This window comes from Zeugodacus cucurbitae, chromosome 3 (assembly GCF_028554725.1).
Source record: "Zeugodacus cucurbitae isolate PBARC_wt_2022May chromosome 3, idZeuCucr1.2, whole genome shotgun sequence".
NCBI lineage: Eukaryota > Metazoa > Arthropoda > Insecta > Diptera > Tephritidae > Zeugodacus > Zeugodacus cucurbitae.
In genome coordinates this window covers 11864398-11883808 of record NC_071668.1, presented here as the reverse complement: position 1 = coordinate 11883808, position 19411 = coordinate 11864398, and the positions used below count along the sequence as shown (strand labels likewise).

At 35.8% G+C, this 19411-nt stretch overlaps 1 protein-coding gene across 3 annotated transcripts in view; it reads right to left on the bottom strand.

Moving 5' to 3' along the window:
- Window positions 1-19411, bottom strand: part of LOC105216144 (potassium voltage-gated channel protein Shaw) — a 31056-nt gene that overhangs the window by 10258 nt on the left and 1387 nt on the right. For all 3 annotated transcript variants that reach the window (XR_008470401.1, XM_054227365.1, XM_054227364.1), the window contains exons 2-5: window positions 1927-2650; window positions 1749-1866; window positions 948-1142; window positions 657-875 (exon numbers count right to left, since the gene is read on the bottom strand). Coding sequence is in view for 2 of the 3 variants with exons in the window: in XM_054227365.1 (XP_054083340.1) it covers window positions 657-875; window positions 948-1142; window positions 1749-1866; window positions 1927-2216 (822 nt within the window). In the remaining variant the exon portion in view is untranslated. The remainder of the gene's footprint in view (window positions 1-656; window positions 876-947; window positions 1143-1748; window positions 1867-1926; window positions 2651-19411) is intronic.

Genomic DNA, 19411 nt, shown 5'->3' with positions numbered 1-19411 from the left:
TTTCGGGAAGCTATAAGCTACTAAAGAGGCGGGTTTATTTTCTCAATTCTCAACTCAAGAGGAATCTGAGTGCCTGATAAGACTCGAAACTCAAGACCTCTCAGGCTAACTGCTCTGAGAGAAGTCTTCGGCAATGTAATAATTTATATATAATACTGCATGTAGTTCAGTAGATTGAGATTATGGACCCATTGAAGCATTCTTTTGTGTCTACAGACCAGTGTAATACATTTTAGAACGATTCTATCTATGCCCAAGTGTCATAAATCGAATAAATTTTAACCTCACTACTAAGTCCTATATATTTCCGGGAATGTCTTATATGAGAATTTTTGACCATCTATCCTCCGTTTGAGACCGTCGTAAATTCTACATACAAGTAGTCTAGTTGATTTTTATATGAATAGCTTTTACTTGAGAAATTCAAGGTCTCTTCTTGTCTATTAATATATAGAGAAATTATGTGACTTTGGAAGAAGTCTCAGAAGTGGGAGACTGCATTCCGAAGATCCGAAACTAGTTTCGTTGAATCCTTGTAGAATTAATATTTGTTTCTATGTATTCTCAGAAATCTCTTTCTGTACCTCTATTCGAATCTACTATATCGCACACATACAACACCGAATCCACATAATCTATGTAACTCCAATACTTACCAGTATTTCGAACGTAAACCAAGCATTACAAACACACTCGATATAAAAGAAAGCTATATGTGCATTTGTTTGCGGTTTATCGATGTACCATGCCATATTACCACTGGATGTATTCACCGATGTATTAACGAGGTATGGTACACGCATATCCGGATGTGTTTTCAGGCAGAATGATAATATGGATACACAAATGAAAAATACCGAAACTACACCGATTGTCTATTGAATAAAAAAAATTGAAGAAATTTTAGAAATGGTCCATTGAGCTAGATGAGGTTTTGTGTGTCTTGCCTTGGCCGCATTCGAACTGTATGGCTCGTCGAAGAGCGACCAAATGCGCGGTTTCATTTCTTGCCACCACGACAATGTGCCCTTGTAGTAGTCCTCTTCGAAACCGAATTTGCGCGCCAATTCCTCTTCGGACGGTTTTTCTGTATCTAAATCCAGACGATCTAATACCGCTAATGTCTCTTGTGTGTCTCTGTGCTGTAAGTGAAAAATGTGAACAAGATTAAAGAATATCATCGCATAAAATATATAGTATAAAGTAAACTGAAGATCTGAAACTCTGTGCACCCTGAAGACTCTTCAAAATTGGAAATATTCTTGTAAAGACTCTTATCAAGTTTTCTATAACGATGTAGTCTAAGGAGGGCGGCTTAAACATTTCGATAAAGAGCCTTGAAGACTCAATTTTTCCACTGATAAATCGAGATTATGTGAAGAGATCTCATGCAAATGCTGAAAGCTGTAGACAATTGAGTTGAGTCAATTTGCTATCGCATCAGAAGATCCCGACGTCAGAGGGAATGGGGTTCGGACTAGATGATGTGAGAAGTTTACATTTTTTTTCTGTTGTTGAGGCGGTTAAGATTTTATCCAAGCCGGTTTCGAGAATACTGCCATTGTGACAGTCCTCGATCGGTTTAAAATCGGAGGCCGCTCTTGCTAGGAAGAACCGATACTGGCGTGGATCGTAGGTCGGAACATAAATTATCTCAGACTGCTTAGTTTTTATCAGAGGCTCACTTTTGGCCCAAAATAGTCAGATAACACATCTTATGCATTATGATTTCTGTTCGCGATACCCACCTGCGTGTATGTCATCCAACAGCATGGTTCGACTTGATTCGAATCTAAGCCCCAGAACTCGAGCTCCTCCTCGAACAGTGGCCCACAAACGTCTGTCGGATAGTGCAGCTTACCGGTTCTAGAAGAAGCAATTTAAATTAGCAAAGCAATATCATCAACCTTATAAAATGGAACTCACCTATAGTAGTTAAGTACTTGAGCAAAGACTCCCGGATGCCGATCGAAAAAATACTCATTCAATATGGGATCATAATTGGCTAACGCCTCGGTGAGACGTGACAATCTGGTGGCGGGTATTTTCTTCAATGTCGCCTTATACGTTTCGTGCCGAATGCCGCCCACATTCAGCACGACCCGATTTTCCGAATCCATATTTATCAGATTCATAGCTGCATGCGAGTAGTGCATATTTTTAGGTATGAATTTCATTTGGGAGCTTTGATAGGTGCGTGTCTGTTGGTGCCTCATAAAAACCGTCTGTATTCTACGTTTACGTGTCGTATGTGCGTTTGTATATATGTGTGTTTATGTGTGTGGTTTTGAGTCTGAGTGTCTTCTTAACTTGAATATTATGCTAGCGTGTGTGTGTGTGTTCACTTTAACTACAATTACGATATGCTAATGTAATATTGCTTGTGTTGTGTGTTGCTGTTGTTTTTGTTGTAATGTTGTTTATGGGAATTGTGATTTGATTTTGGTTTTTATTTTTTATTGTTGTTGGTTCTTGGTTGCAAACCTTTCAGTTGTTATTGTTGTACACTCCCGTCGCGATATGCAGTTTCAATGTGCCGCCTGCGTGTGATTATAAAATATTGTTGCTGCATTTGTATGTTGTACCGTTAACAATAGTTGATCATGTTGACATGGCCGTTGCATATGGTCACCAGTGTTTAACATATCATCTGCAAGGGAAGGTTATAAAATTTAATTAGATACGACAATACTCATATAAATGACTTCAGAAGATGTTCTAGAAAAAGACATTTTATTGAATTTTTTGTAACTGTATTTTACTTAGTTGTATGTAGTTGTTCAAAGTTTTCTCTTTTTCAGTCACGTGACATAATAGCAAAAATAAATGTCTATTTCGCTTAGCTTTCGTTTCTAAAACTCTTGAGATATTTAGGTGACATTGAACCCTGGTTTATTATTAGTTTATTGATCAACTTTTTGAGTATTCGATTGGTCTCTATTTTAATTTTTAAACTCGGCACAAAGTTTAATAGAATAACGAAAATCGTCCTATATAGTGTATGAGGGCTGAGGAAATTCCTAAACCGATTTCATTAATTTTCTCCAGCAAGGTACACTATATCCAAGACTTTTTCAGTCACTTAACTTCGCTAAGATATCTCACATACTAATCAATACATATATGCAGATTAAAGCCCACCGTATTTTTGAAAAACCCATAATTGGGTATATGGGAGCTAGGAGATGTTATTATCCGATTTTAATAATTTTTGTTACCGAGACGCACTATTAGAATAAACAATTTCCTCTGAATTACATTAAATTATCAGAGAGATTTATCCATATTTTCGGTTAAAATTTACCCTTAGGCGCGGAGTTCAACATGTTCGAAAACAGGGGCCTTGAAAAGTTATAGTCGGTTTTCTACAATTTTTTCTCAAGTCAAGACAGAGATGATATGTACTATTTGTGTAAAGTTTTATTCCGCTATATTCATTGGTTCCTTATGTATACATTATAAAGTGATGGAATCAGATGGAATTCAAAATTGAGTTATATGATAAGTTGTCGTGGTTATGAACCGATTTCATCCTTTTTTCACATGTGTCATCAGGGTGTAAAGAAAGTATTATATACCGAATTTCATTGAAATCGGTCGAGTAGTTCCTGAGATTTTGACCCATAAGTGTGAGGTGCCACGCCCATTTTTCATTTTGTAAAAAAATCTGAGTGCAGCTTCCTTCTGCTATTTCTTCTGTAAAATTTAGTGTTTCTGACGTTTCTCATTAGTGAGTTAACGCACTTTTAGTCATTTTCAACCTAACCTTTGTATGGGAGGTGGGCGTGCTTATTATCCGATTTCTTTAATATAAGGAAACGGCTAAAAGAAACGACTGCAGAAAGTTTGGTTTATATAGCTTTATTGGTTTGCGAGTTATATACAAAAAACCTATTTGAGGGCGGGGTCACGCCCACTTTTCCAAAAATATTACATCCAAATGTGCCCCTCCGTAATGCCATCCTATGTTACAAATTTTATTTTCATAACTCTATTTATGGCTTAGTTATAACTCTTTATGTGTTTTTGGTTATCGCCATTTTGTGGGCGTGACAGTGAGTGATTTCGAAAGCAACCTCCTCAGGGTGGCAAGGTATACGTGCTCCAAGTTTCGTTAAGATATCTCAATTTTTACTCAAGTTATCCATTGCACGGACAGACGGACGGACAGATAGACATTCGGATTTTTACTCGTCTCGTCACCCTGATCATTTTGATATATATAACCCTATATCTAACTCGTTTAGTTTTATGACTTACAAACAACCGTTAGGTGAACAAAACCATAATACTCTCTTAGCAACTTTTGTTGCGAGAGTATAAAAAGACTTCGCCTTGTTTATTCTTACTTCAAAAGGCTCATTGGTATCCAGTTGAACCTGATCCATGGTCTAAATTAACGATATTGAACAATTAAGACCTATCGACATTGAGTTCAGAAATACCCTAACCCCTTAGGGGTGGCCAGGATTTTCAAAACATAAATTTTTGTTTGTTATGCAATTTGAAGTTTATCCGATAATTACTTTTCGTGTTATGCGCACTCCAGAACTCTAGTGTGAAATTTTTATTGCGTTTTTCTCAAAACTATGCAGCTATTACATAATAATCCTGGGCCTGATAGAAGCCTTTTTTGTTGTTCAAAAATTTCGATTTTTTAAGACCAATCAACTGTTGTTATTTCCTGAGAAAGCTTCTATCAGTCCCAAGATTAACTATTTATTCTATTTTTTCTTATCCGATTGATTTTAAATGATGAACTTATGAATGTCACCGCAACGACCTTTTTTTTTAGAACTGGGTCAACACGAACTATAGATATAACTTTGGAAATTATTATATCCTTTTTTTTTTAATTTTCGTGAGTTCAAGTCACAACATTGTGTAATAATGCCAAATTATTACTTTTGTAAAATAATATGATTTAATAGAAAAAAAATTCTAATTTTTCGTGTCTCTGACTATCCCCAACCATTAATTTTTGAGACCAGGTATACCAAATTTTGAAGTATAATTATCCTGGATACCTTACTCAAGTTCAATAAGCAAAAGCAAAGATTCGAAGTTATATAAGTGTATATGGATGGACTGTCCAAGTGACTACTAGTACGGTTCTAAAGTTGAGTAGAGTGTTCAAGATAGAGGCGATAATAGCATGATGCCCAGAATAATATGAACTCTCTGGCTCTGAACATACGTAGACTCTATGTGTAGCAAGGATTCGGTTTTCCATTGTGTTTTTATGAATTCTGTTAGGTTAGTTTAGGTCCGGTTGCAAGGCTAATCGCCGAAATGAAGCTTTCATCGGACCGTTAAAGTTAAGTCCTTTTTGATGGCAAAAAATTCCGGAAGTTAAATCAGTTTAGATCATATGTAGACAAAGCCCATTGAATCCATCACCAATCTACTTAACCGCTTGGTTTAAATTCTAACTAGTTTCCTCTGGAAAACTAATGATGGTATAAGATCCAAGGTGTTCAACCTTACTCTGACAAAAGCAAGACAGTCGTCTTCCCCCATACAACTTCGATGCTAATTCGCTCATTAGTATCGCTACGAAATGAGAAAGATGAACTTTGTGGAAAGGTGGGAGCTCATTAAACCTCGTGTGATCTTTTCCGAACCAAAAAGACCTTGCGACCTCCGCTTATAACGGCAGCCACTTGCAAGTAAATTAAAAAGATGTCTTCCTCTTTTCAGCAATAGTGATTCATTGTGAAACTCATGGAAACTTCTATCAAATTCTAATAAACAATTCTAAACAATACAGCAGACTCTTCCAGCTAACATTACTGACTAATTTTCCCTGAATATTGACCATGTGATATTTTCTGGTGATTTTTACTTTTAACTTTGACGAAGACAAGACACTTTCTAATAATAATCAAATCAATTTTTATGGCCGACAAAATGGTTTTTGGAATATATAGTCCACAGTGAGGCATAGCTGGTTGTATATTTGTATATACATACATAATTAACAAGAAGCGAAATATATTTGCATGTAGCACAAATTCATTCGATTAGGCGCCAATTCAAGTCAATTAATATGCCAAATATAAATGTAAACACATGTAAATGTACGCACATACAAAAGTATATATTTATGGACTTATATATTTGCTCGATCTCAAGCGCTTTTTAAACATTACTCTAATTGTTTATGCAATCTAAGAAAAAACACGTGTATTTTTGCGAAATTATTTCAATTGCTTCGCCAACTAAACTTTATTATTATTTACGATATAAATTTGGAAAAATTAAAAAAAAATGCGCGTTTGCTCAGCTCTAAATATTGTGCTGCGCTTGGCATTGTTTTTGGTTTCTATTTGTATTTTTTGTTTAGTTGTTGCTGTTGTAGCTTGTGGGCACCATAATTTCCGCTAATTTTCAATAAAACAACTTAATTTAAAATTTAAATTGCGTGGTTGCCATATTATTTGATTTAATGTTTTTTGTTTTTTTTTTTCATTTCAATTGTGTGTTTGAGTGTGTGTGCGTTCGTGTTTATTTACATGTTTAGAAATATAAATCAGCGCAAGTTATGGTTATGAGGCACGGATGTACATAATAATGTATGTATGTATGTGTATATTTGTTGTATGAGAACCGCAACCACGCACGAATGACTAAGGCAATTACGCGAATTTGTATTTTGGGAAACACTCTGGGCCGCATTTAGACGCAGCGCAGCGAATTAGCTGGCTGGCCCGAATTACATGCATATCATTGGCGAAGCTTGAATGCACACAAAGCACAAAGCACGAGCGAAAATCAACAAAAGTGCCAGAAAAACAAATAAACAATGAAAATCGGAAAAGTTAAACAAGTTAAATACACTACACGGGATTAATGGCAAATGACTTGCCGCATTCAAGGGGCGGCGGATGGAGGCGCAGTGCGGGAGTAGTGATGCAAATATTCAAAATGAGGAGGGGGGAGAAAAATATCAAAAAATCGTATTTAGAAGGTGAGCACAAGCACGCAGAAATTTAGTTGTAGAAATACAGACTTACTTACTGGCAAGCATACATATGTACATACAAAGAAACAGACATACATACTCTCAGGCGCATTGGAGTGTCCATTCGACATAGACATAAATGTATAAACAATCATTTACAATTTTAAGTAAGATATACATACATACAAACACACAAAAATATGTACAAACACTCATATACATATATCTATATATAGTATATTCCCACATCCACTTGTTCTTATGTATTTATGTAAATCGCCGCTAGGCGCATCACTTGTATAATGTTTATCCAAATAGCCAGAAAACGAAAATTCCAATTTATAAACAAAATAAACACGTTTAGTTGCAGAGACACATACATCCATATATACATATTTACATGTGCGCATACTTATATAATGTTGCTGCATAAGCGTACGTCACCGGAGCAGAAATTTGCATAGGTATCGAAAAAATGAAATCCCCTTTTCATGTGCACGCGCATGATATTACCTCATTGTGGCGGGAGTTGCCACGGGAAGCGCACGAAATTATTCTGAACTTTTAAAGATGGAACTGGAATTGTGTGGGACTTTTAAGGACATATAAACACTCCATACATCCCAACGCAGTTCCAGAAAAGATTTAAGTGTTATTCGATCCGGTTTGAAAACGGAAACTACACCCTATCAGTTAAGATTTGTCTCTGAATACTGTCGTCTCCGACTTTTTTAGAGTTATCAGGCGAAATTGTTACCCAGAGCCAGAAACCTTAACTGAGAAGTAAAAAGTGGTGCTGATAATCGATCTAACTATAGCTTTCATAGATATCCAATTCTCCAACGTAAGAAAAATTGAAGTTACGTTGCAATCTCAGTAAGTTTTTGGATGCCAAAAAGGTGGACATTTTGCTAGCTAAAAAGGACTCTCATTCTTCTAAATTTCCACTCGCTCTGTCATTAATATTGAGAACCCAATTCTATAAATCCTAAAATATCAAGTTGTCTGGGAATTCAGGCTAAGTTATTCCGGTTGAACCTCTTCGAAATATCACACATATCATATCTTATACAATATCAATTTTAAATTTCCTTTGAAATGAAATTACTGTATATCGACAGAACGACGTGAGCTTACCATAAATGTGCTACAGATATTTATTTTCTACGAAATAGTTTATCCAGAAGGCAAATGACTTTGACAGTAGCGATCTTTTATCCATATATGTCTCAATGAGTGTTTCTAATTATGAAATTTCCTAGACAATCTACTATTCCGTCTAGATCTCACGTGGGCTCTAGCTAACCAGAAGACTACTACATTATTCTTCGATTAAATTCTGCAATATAAAAGGTGGCTGCTCAAAGCCTAAATAAAATATAGATGAAAACTAAATCTAACTAGTATAGAAGAAAAACAAATGTTTCGTGTTGATAAAGAGCCTGTCTGTATTTATCGAACCCTGTCCAAAGAAACCTCATTATATAAGTTTTAGCTTCTTAAAAGCTATTTTAATAATGTTTTCGTAGTTTCGTCAAATTTTACCTCTATTGTGGGGTACATCTCATATTTTCTTAGAGATAGCAAATTTCAAAAATTTTCAATAATTTCGGCTAAATTTTGTACATTTTCACATTAGATTCCCACGAATTATGCAACTATTAAAACGCCTTAAATTAATAATAAATTAAACAGGAAGACTAAAGCTGAGGAAAAAAAGCGCTATTAAAAGTTTATTACTTTTGTGCCAAAATCGTTAAGTGCTAGTCTATAATGCAAGTGTAATACAAATAAATAAAAGTCTGAACGATAATGAAACATAAAATAAAGTAAACAAAGCAATTGACGTAGAATAAATAAAAATGCAGTTTAAAATGATGAGTTATGTGTTTGATGGAATTAATTTTTATATCAAACACTAAAATGTGTGATTTATAAAAACTAATTTTACATAAATAAAATAACAGTTTAAATAAAATAGAGTTTACATATATCTATAGACCTATCATCATTGTAAGGGACCGAGTGCCGATTTTTTTAATTCTTTGAAAAAAAAATCATCGAAACTGAAGAAGTTTTCTTATAAGAACCGTGAGGTTTGTATAAAAAAAGTATTTTAGACGGCCACTATTCACTTTAGGTGAGCCAAGACCTCAAGGAAGGACAAATATTCGGTTATAAATAAATTTCTTTTGAAACGTTTATGCAAAATGGCTGATGTAATTATAGCAAATCGTTTCTTAACTCTTAACCACCCTTAAATTTTCAAAAAATTTATTTTTTTATTTTTGCTCAATTTCAATGTCTATATTCTAACGAGTCTTTTGAAATATATTCGAAAACAATAGCACAATAATTACGAAAGTTATGCTCATTAGAAGGCAGCGCGGTGGGAGCGCGCCTATAGTATAATACATTTTTATCTTCTTTTGCGTTTTTCTCCAAACCACATTTTTCGAGACTGTGTACATGATAACTCAAAAACTATTCAACCGATGGACTTGAAAATTAAAATACATCTTCCTAAATAGATTTACCACAGAGTGACGGGGGATTTTTTCGATTGAATAATTTGAAAAATGTTTATCCAAATTTTTATACGATATTTTTAGCCCAAAATATAATCTCAATTTTTGAGGTGCTTTCAATTGCATACAAATTTATTTAATAAAAAATTAAAAAAAAACGACCACGTCACTCTGTCCACAATTTATCACTTTTAAGAAAAATAGTACTTGTTTCAGACAAAAACTAGAATGCGCATCATATACACCATCAAGGAGTAATCCGTAAGGATTGATCCACGCCAATGCTTATATCTCTGCCATTTTTAATTAAAAATAATATATTATTTTTTAATATTTAAAAATCTTAAGATATGTATTAAATTAGTAATAAATGTAAAGAAGTCAAACCTCAAACAGTTTTGTCAAAAAAAAAATCGTAAAAAACCATGAGATTTCCATGCCTTCAGGGTGGCATAACCCCTTAAATGCATGGTGTACTATATATGGTACATGCGATTTTAATTCGATCAAATTAATCTGTATCGCAGTTTGGTTTACTCACAGTATTCGTCATAATTGCTAACGATTATTTAAAAATTACCGCAGTTTATACTCAGTTGGGGCTGACCTCATGCATTTAAGGGTTAAATATAAAAGGAAATCTTCTTAGGTACAAAATCGTTTCATAAAAATATTAACTCTTTTCTTTGAAATACCAACTCAGTTTTTTCGGTTCTTGCCACCAAAAACTCATCACTCGATTTTGATCAGTCTGCGTATGCATTACCATAATGACTTAAAAGCTACCCTAATACATAAATCTACTCTTTAAATACATGAGCTTAAACCATTTCCTCACACTAAAGGATATGAATTACATTTTTCCAACCGTCCGTGTTTTAATACCAGTAATCTGTAAAGCAGGCTTTAATAAAATCACCCCGCTTACACTAATTTTGGTAAGTGGACTCACCACCTTGCTGGCTGACTGCCTGTAAAATGAAATAAATTCCATTTTTTCCTTTCTCATACAAATTATTGGCAATTTTTCATTTAGTTATTATTGTTATTATTAAGCTAAATACACTTGTACATATATATTTGCATAAAGTCTGGCGAGTTAATGCTGCAAGCCGATTTATTTCAATTCACACACAAACACGTCTACATAAATACTTTAGTAGATATATGGTATATATATGTAATGCGGTAGCTTTGTTTTTGTCTGCGCACGCTAATCGTCGCTTACAACGCACGCAAATACACAGCTTTAATGGCAAAAGCAACGAAATCCGCAAAGGCCGCCCCAAAATATAAAACAAAGAAAAATTACAGCCAAAGCAACTAAAAATACAAAAACAAAAACAAAATACAAAAAAATCAACAATTATACTTGCCCACCTATCGAGCACTGCGCGGGCGGTCACTGCGTATGAGTAACATTCACAAATGCACTCACTCAGTCAGGCAGGCAGGCAGCAAAGCGCAAATTCATGCTTACTGCGGTGCTCATTTCAACGCTACAATCATTTTAACCCGCATACACCACAGCTAGCTACTAGGGCAATAATATTGCGAAAATTTTGCCGTTATACTAACAGTAAATGTATTGTATATGGATGTGTGTGTGTGTTCAACCAACAGCCTGTCGATATTTTGCTATCTATCTGTGTGTATGTGTAGCTTATGTTTTAATTGTATACTTTGATTTTCATTTTCATTTCAATTTAATTAGTAAACACTTCCCATGCATATCACATTCGAATACGAAAAATGTTCGCTGTACCATTCATACAGCGTGTAAGCGCGTTGTAGCGCGAACGCTTTCAAATTTTATAACATGCACTTAAGCAACTACTAATATTGGCAATATGCATAGCTACATTGCATTTTTACATGTGTAGGTGTATATTAGTATTTGTCTGTCAGCCAATTCAGCAATTTCGTAAGTGCCAGTTTCGCTGTCGATCGCGCTGTCAGTTGGCGCAGTCAATTGACGTTTCATTTGCACTATGCGAATTTCGCCGGCATACAGTGAGATATATTTTGGCATTTACATGTTGGTAATTGTATACAAAAAATTTAGGGTTTGCCAATTTAACGATCTAGCAGCATATTGAGTGATGTTCTGTGCAAGTAACCATATTAAAACTATCAATGAATGTAGGCGGGCGCTATACAAAGTATCTAATATACTAAACAAGTTCGTGTTGCTTCAATTTCTTTCGAAAATCTTTGATTTCGATTATTAGACATATCGATTATAGCGATCTTCCTACCTTGCGACATAATTTTTTAGGTAAATTTTCCTTTTGCTTTAAAATAGGTCTGAATCTTAGAGATTACTTATGGATCAACCTCAATGACCATCCAAAATCATTTTGTGTACTTTTGTGATGTGTTCTTGCTTCTTTTGAATGCATGCTGATTTATCTAGGTTGTAAGGCTGTTTCCCAAAGGAAAAACACACGTAGACTTTAAAATATAGTCCTTTGTGAAGCCTGGATCCCCCCTAGATCAACAATTAGGAGTCTACAAAGCGCCCTGAACCTACTACAAATCTGCAGAGATTTTTAACTTCTGTTCTGATTTTTAACTGTTCTAGAAAGTGAGATCCAGAAATATCTTTCTTGATCTCGTAAAGGCGGCACATTCCAGAAGAAAGTGATGAGACGATTCCACCTCATCCTTCTCCATGCAGCTTCTACAGCTAGCATCCGGTAAGATTTTTAACCTTACAGCGTGAATCCCAATGGGACAGTGGCCAGTAAGAACCCCTACGATTAAGGAGAGGTAAGGATTACTGAGGGCGAAAAGTTCGGTAGACCTACCGCGGCTTACCTTAGGCCAAAAGGATCTTGAGACTAAGCATGTGTTGGTAACTGACCAGCGCCTACCCAGCTCAACCGAGGCCCATCTGTCCAATCGCAGACCGCAATAGGATAATGGTGCTCCTACATGATTTCATGCTTCTAATAGTGAGTTCGTCGTTCCTGACCTTGCAAGCTCATCAGCCTTACAATTCCCCGCGATGCCACAGTGGTCAGGAACCCAGACTAATCTAATTGAAACGCTGATTTATCTAACTAGAACATATATACTATTCCATTCAAGTGACGCCTGTTCCAGCCAAACATGTATAGTAGTATCCAGAAAACATCCAAAGTGAATATCAACGGACAGGTCTTCGTTTCGCGACATATGTATTTTGAGCAATAATATCATGATTATTGGTTAACAAATATTTTGAAATAATCTTGATCCCTTTAAAGAGAAACTCCTGTGTATCTCTGTGTATATCCTTACTATGTTTGCTCGTTAATAATCACTGATTCTCGCAGTATTGGCAGCAGAAGCAAGTATGATAATTAGTCGCGTGCAACACAAAGTTGATTCAGCATTTTTCTCAACCCAAAAGGAGATATCTCAATTTAGAGAGATGCCTTGCATAATTCGTTTTAAAATAACTTTATCAATTTTTCTGCTCAATTAAGTCGTTTTGTCTTTTTGCCTCACATAACTAACTTTTGAACAGAAAAACTTTATCTCATTTAACTGAGCTGCCACATTGATGGATGTGTCAATTATCTCTACTCTTTGTTTTTGTGTTAGAAAAGGATATAAATACTAAAAGTAGTGGGTGTTTAGGCGCTTTTCAATGAGTGTTTTTGAATGAGGTAAGGCTTTTTCCGTAGTTGGTCTTTCTGACAGCTGTTACTTGATTTTTACTCAGTTTGGTTTGCCAAGGTTTATTGCTGATATACGGTCCCAATTGCAGCAAAAAGTAGTTGGGCCTCATACCTGGAATTTCTGGTTTGTCTGATTTTGGACTAGATTTTTTAAGAATATTTCTATAAAAGGATAAAAATCATCATTTCACTTCAGTTTATGTGAATATACTTCGTTCGAACAATTCGAACTTCGCTATGAAGTGAACGAGTATCGTATACATGTATTGAAACTTAAAAAAATTGGTGAAGTAAAAATCAACGTTGCTATACATAGATCGCAATATTACTGTTGTAGGTTATAGAATATTCGATATATTTTGACTAGAAGCAAGCGCTTTAAAAGGTTACGGAAGACACTTCTCCGGTCGAGCAATCTCCAATCTTTTTTTAACAAAATGCAGTATTATCGAATTTGTAAGGATTGTAAGGAAAAATTGTTTTATCTTATATTGCTTAATTAACTCTTGTAAAAAATGCTATGGGAAGTATTTTCTGAACACAAATATTCTTGAATATTCTGAGAAATTATTAAATTACCATCAGCTTTTCAATTGTTTTTGTATTGCCAAAATACGCTAATAGTCTCTATAAAAAAATATGAGGACTTTTTACTTTTAAATCCTATGTCATTTAGGCCCTGTTAGTGTTGATCGATCCGATTAAAAATTATATACAGTGGAACTTCTCTAACTCGAATCACCATAATCCACAAAAAATCTTCGAGTTAGAGAGACTTCGAGTTATAGAATTTTCATTAAAACTTAAAATTTTTCAAAAAGTGTTAAAATATAGACTTTTACACAGTGTTATTTATTTCCTTCGCATAAAATTATGTGTGAAACATAAATTCGGTAATTTTGTTTGCTGCAGTTTACTTTTGTTTGGCTCTTGCCTTTGTTATATGATTTATGCAATCCATAAGTGTAATATCATATTTTTTTGTTCGCCTCCTTACGATATAGAAAGGCTCCTCGATAGTACAATTTTAAATTTTGTATTATGAACTTGTCAAAAAGTTCGATTTATAGCAGGAAATTTGTATGAAATTTGATTTTTAAACGCTATTGCCAATTCAAAAGTTCAAGTTATGGATATCTTCGAGTTGAAGTTCGAGTTATGGAAGTTCCACTGTATTTTCTTTCAGATTGAATCTGATTTGCGCGACACGATAACTACTTTAAGTAATCTAAGATTGAAGATATGGTCTTCGACGATGCTCAGTTTCAGTATTATATACACTACTGTTACAATCAATATTATTATATTTTTTTCTTCGCCAAGTGCTTTAATTCTGTTGCTAATTGATCCAATAAGGACGAGAAGACAAGAGAACTTGTTTGTAGATTCGAGCATTTAAAGTTAATATGGAAAGAGTCAGTTGGAAGGTTGACCCAGATAGAGAGTATAGAGTAAAAAGATACCAGACCAGTTATGTCAGGCACAAAAACCATACAGAGTAGTAATTTTATTTTTATTCGATTTTATTTATTTAGTTTAAAGAAACTATGGAATCAAATGTTCAAAATATCGTATAAACGTATAAATGTATGAAAAAAATTATTTTTGTAAAAAAAAAATATTTTTGTAATTTTTTTTTTAATATTTTTAAAAATAAACGAATGATTTTTTAGAAAAAAATATTACGCATTAGAAGGTGTATTTAAATTTATAAAACCTTAAAACTCACATAACAACAAAAACAAGGATAATAAATTCGACTTAATCTGACAATATAAGCTCCAAAAATTTAGCTACCTATAGCGCTGATCCGCTGAATGCAGAAACATTTCTAGCCTTTTTCACTAAAATTCACCTGATGATGCAAATAAGTACAAACTTGCGAAACCACCATAAAACTATCATAACGCCCATTAAAAAAAATTATTAAAAATTACCACAAATATTTCTAAGCCATAACGATTAAGATTTATTTTTATGAGATTATAACTCAAAATCATTGGTTTGGCATACATTTCACACACCACAATGTCCGCACATGCCAGACGCATCAAAAAACACATCCGAAACACTTCAAAACATCTCAAACGATCATCAAAGAAACACGCGGAAAATAATTGAATTTGGAAAATTTCATTTCACATAAAATGTATTTACATTTACACTCATGTTGCTTTATGAAATTTTAAATAAATAATTTTCAATTGCTTATTAATGTTTATTGGCAAAATATTTTCATTGCTTTTTCGGCATTGTAGCCATTTCGACCATTTTGCAAACGGACTAACGCAGATTTTTTTCGCTTTTCTATTTTAACACTTCAATTTTGAGGTGTGAACATTAATCTATAATTGATGAGGCATGTTTGTGGTTTTTTCATGTTGTATTGTTTTTGTTGCAATAGCTGTCTGTGTGTTTTGTTTTTTGCTACTCAAAAGTCTTTCTAGCAATTCCCCAAAGGTGTTTGATGAAAAACGCAACATTTGCCTGGGTTGTTTGCACTTTTTTGCTAACTTTTTTTTATCGCTAATGTAAATGGTTTTTCGTGTGCGAATCAGTTGTAGATATGTAGGTGTGTGTTAGTGCTAAATTTTTTGTTTATTTTTTACACTTTTTTCTAGTACCCACTTTTTTGTTTTTTTTATTTATTTTATTTTCTCATTTTTTTTGTTTTTCTAATTTTTTCATTTCTCTTTTTTTTTGAATTTTCGGACTCCAACCTTTTTTGTTGTATGTATATTTGGCATATTCACTTGCTTGAGTGTATCTATGTTTATGTGTGTTTGTATGTATGTATTTCGTGTTGCGCCTGTGGTTTTTGTGCACAACTTCACAACTCTGTTTGCCGAATGGGGTGTCACTTCGCTTGCCTGTTGTTAGTTATTGTTGTTGTTGTTGCTGCTGCCAAGTTGCATCGATTTTTCGCCCATTGGTCCCATTTGCTGTTGTTATTTTTGTTGTTGTGCCTTGTGCCTGCTTTTTGCAACTTGTTTTTTTTCGCATTATAATTTCTTTTCAAACCGTTTTATTTTTGTTTGGTTCAAGGCAATGCATGCCGCATGTATTTTTAAAACTTCACTTAACACACTATAATTATGTATGAGCACAACAACAGCAACAACTAGCAAGCAAGCAAGCATGCATTAGCAAAAAGGACTTGCTTTGTATATATATATATATATATATATATATGTGTGTGTGTGTTTATATGTATGTGTATGCGCATAACTTATTTTCCTTTGTTATTTCATTACAGCAAGTGAACAATCATTAGTTTTGCCCGCAGCATATTCTGAGCGCATATGAGCGCACTCACACACATACATACATATACATACATGCATCACATGTGTGCCCAGCGGCAGCTTGTGCTTCATAAGCTAGACAGCGTCTGACCGTCCAAATAAAAGTTCAAGCAGTACGTAGCTACAACCACCATACTACTGCCTATAGACCAACGTGGCGTATGAGCAACCTGACAAGCGGCTCACGTGTCACCATACTACTATAGAGCACACACACACACACACTTTTAGATACATATACACAGTAGAGTACGCCCCTTACTACGGCTGTTGCGGTATTTCATCAGGCACATACAATATATATATATTTGGCGTAGGAACCGCTTTAAGCGATTATAGCCGAATCCACCAGAGCGCGCCACTCATTCCTCCTTTTTGCTTTTTGGCGCCAATTGGAAACACCAAGTGAAGCCAGGTCACTTTGCACTTGGTCTTTCCACCGGAGTGGAGGTCGTCCTCTTCCGCGGCTTCCTCCAGCGGGTACTGCATCGAATACTTTCAGAGCTGGAGTGTTTTCTTCCATCCGTACCACATGACCTAGCCAGCGTAGCCGCTGTCTTTTTATTCGCTGAACTATGTCAATGTCGTCGTATAAATCGTACAGCTCATCGTTCCATCGCCTGCGGTATTCGCCGTTGCCAATGTTTAGAGGACCAAAAATCTTGCGCAAAACCTTTCTCTCGAAAACCCCAAGAGTCGTCTCATCGGATGTTGTCATCGTCCACGCTTCAGCGCCATACATCAGGACGGGAATAATGAGCGACTTATAGAGTTTGATTTTGGTTCGTCGAGAGAGGACTTTACTTTTCAATTGCCTACTCAGTCCAAAGTAGCACCTGTTGGCAAGAGTGATTCTGCGTTGGATTTCAAGGCTGACATTGTTGGTGTTGTTAATGCTGGTTCCCAGATAAACGAAATTATCTACAACTTCAAAGTTATGACTGTCAACAGTGACGTGGGAGCCAAGACGCGAGTGCGCCGACTGTTTGTTTGATGACAGGAGATATTTCGTCTTGTCCTCATTCACCACCAGACCCATACGCTTCGCTTCTTTATCTAGTCTGGAAAACGCAGAACAAACGGCGCGGTTGTTGCTTCCGATGATATCAATATCATCGGCATACGCCAGGAGCTGTACACTCTTGTAGAAGATTGTACCCTCTCTATTTAGTTCTGCAGCTCGTATTATTTTTTCCAGCAATAGATTGAAGAAGTCGCACGATAGTGAGTCACCCTGTCTGAAGCCTCGTTTGGTATCGAACGGCTCGGAGAGGTCCTTCCCGATCCTGACGGAGCTTTTGGTGTTGCTCAACGTCAGCTTACATAGCCTTATTAGTTTTGCAGGGATACCAAATTCAGACATCGCGGCATAAAGGCAGCTCCTTTTCGTGCTATCGAGGGCAGCTTTAAAATCGATAAAAAGATGGTGAGTATCGATTCTTCTCTCTCGGGTCTTTTCCAAGATTTGGCGCATGGTGAATATCTGGTCCATTGTGGATTTTCCAGGTCTAAAGCCACACTGATAAGGTCCAATCAGTTCGTTGACGGTGGGCTTTAGTCTTTCACACAATACGCTCGACAAAACCTTATATGCGATATTGAGGAGACTTATACCACGGTAGTTGGCGCAGATTGTGGGGTCTCCCTTCTTATGGATTGGGCAGAGCACACTAAGATTCCAATCGTCAGGCATGCTTTCTTCCGACCATATTCTACAAAGAAGCTGATGCATGCACCTTATCAGTTCTTCGCCGCCGTATTTGAATAGCTCGGCCGGTAATCCATCGGCCCCCGCCGCTTTGTTGTTCTTCAAGCGGGTAATTGCTATTCGAATTTCTTCATGGTCGGGTAATGGAACATCTATTCCATCGTCATCGATTGGGGAATCGGGTTCGCCATCTCCTGGTGTTGTACTGTCACTGCCATTGAGCAGGTCGGAGAAGTGTTCCCTCCATAATCCCAGTGTGCTCTGGACATCCGCTACCAGATTACCTTCTCGGTCCCTACATGATAATGCTCCGGTCTTGAAACCTTCTGTTAATCGCCTCATCTTTTCATAAAATTTTCGAGCATTACCCATGTCGGCCAGCTTTTCAAGCTTTTCATACTCACGCATTTCGGCCTCTTTCTTTTTACGTCTGCAAATGCGTCTCGCTTCCCTCTTCAGTTCTCGATATCTATCCCACCCCGAACGTGTTGTGGTCGATCGCAACGTTGCGAGGTAGGCAGTCTGTTTTCTCTCCACTGCGGAACGACAATTCTCATCGTACCAACTGGTTTTTTGGCGTTGCCGTAGACCAATTGTTTCGGCTGCAGCAGCGGCACATACAAGCATATACATATTAACCCTCTATACACCCACACATACATACATACATATTGGCACACTTTTAGTTATTTGTATCCTTTTTATGGCCACCCGCTGCCGCACGCTTTACTAATTGTGTCAAAGTTTACCTTCACTACGGCCCACTTTCGCTTGGCATACATAGGCGCACTTACATTTACTTACATACAAACATACATACTTATATGCATGTGGAAGGGTATATGTGCCACACACATGTGAACTGTAGTTGTGAGCGCATGTTGACGCGTTTATTTCCTTGTTTATCAGTTTTCAATTTACAATTTTCAGCTTAGTCTACATTTAGCTTTTAACCATTTTGTTTTTTTTTGTACTAAACCACTACAGCCGCTGTGTGAGTAGCAATAAAGTACAAAAACAACAACAACAAGCGCCAGTTGTAACACGCAAGCATGCATAGTAGTAATAGGCGGTAACTGAAAAGCCTTACAACAACAAAAGGCAACAACAACAATTTTTGTTACTTTTTCTGAAAATGTTTTGTTGTTGTTGTCGTTGTTATATTTTATTATTGTTGTAGTTTTTGTTGTTGTTCTTTTTTATTTTGTTCTTGTTGTTTTTATTTTGTTGTTGTTCTT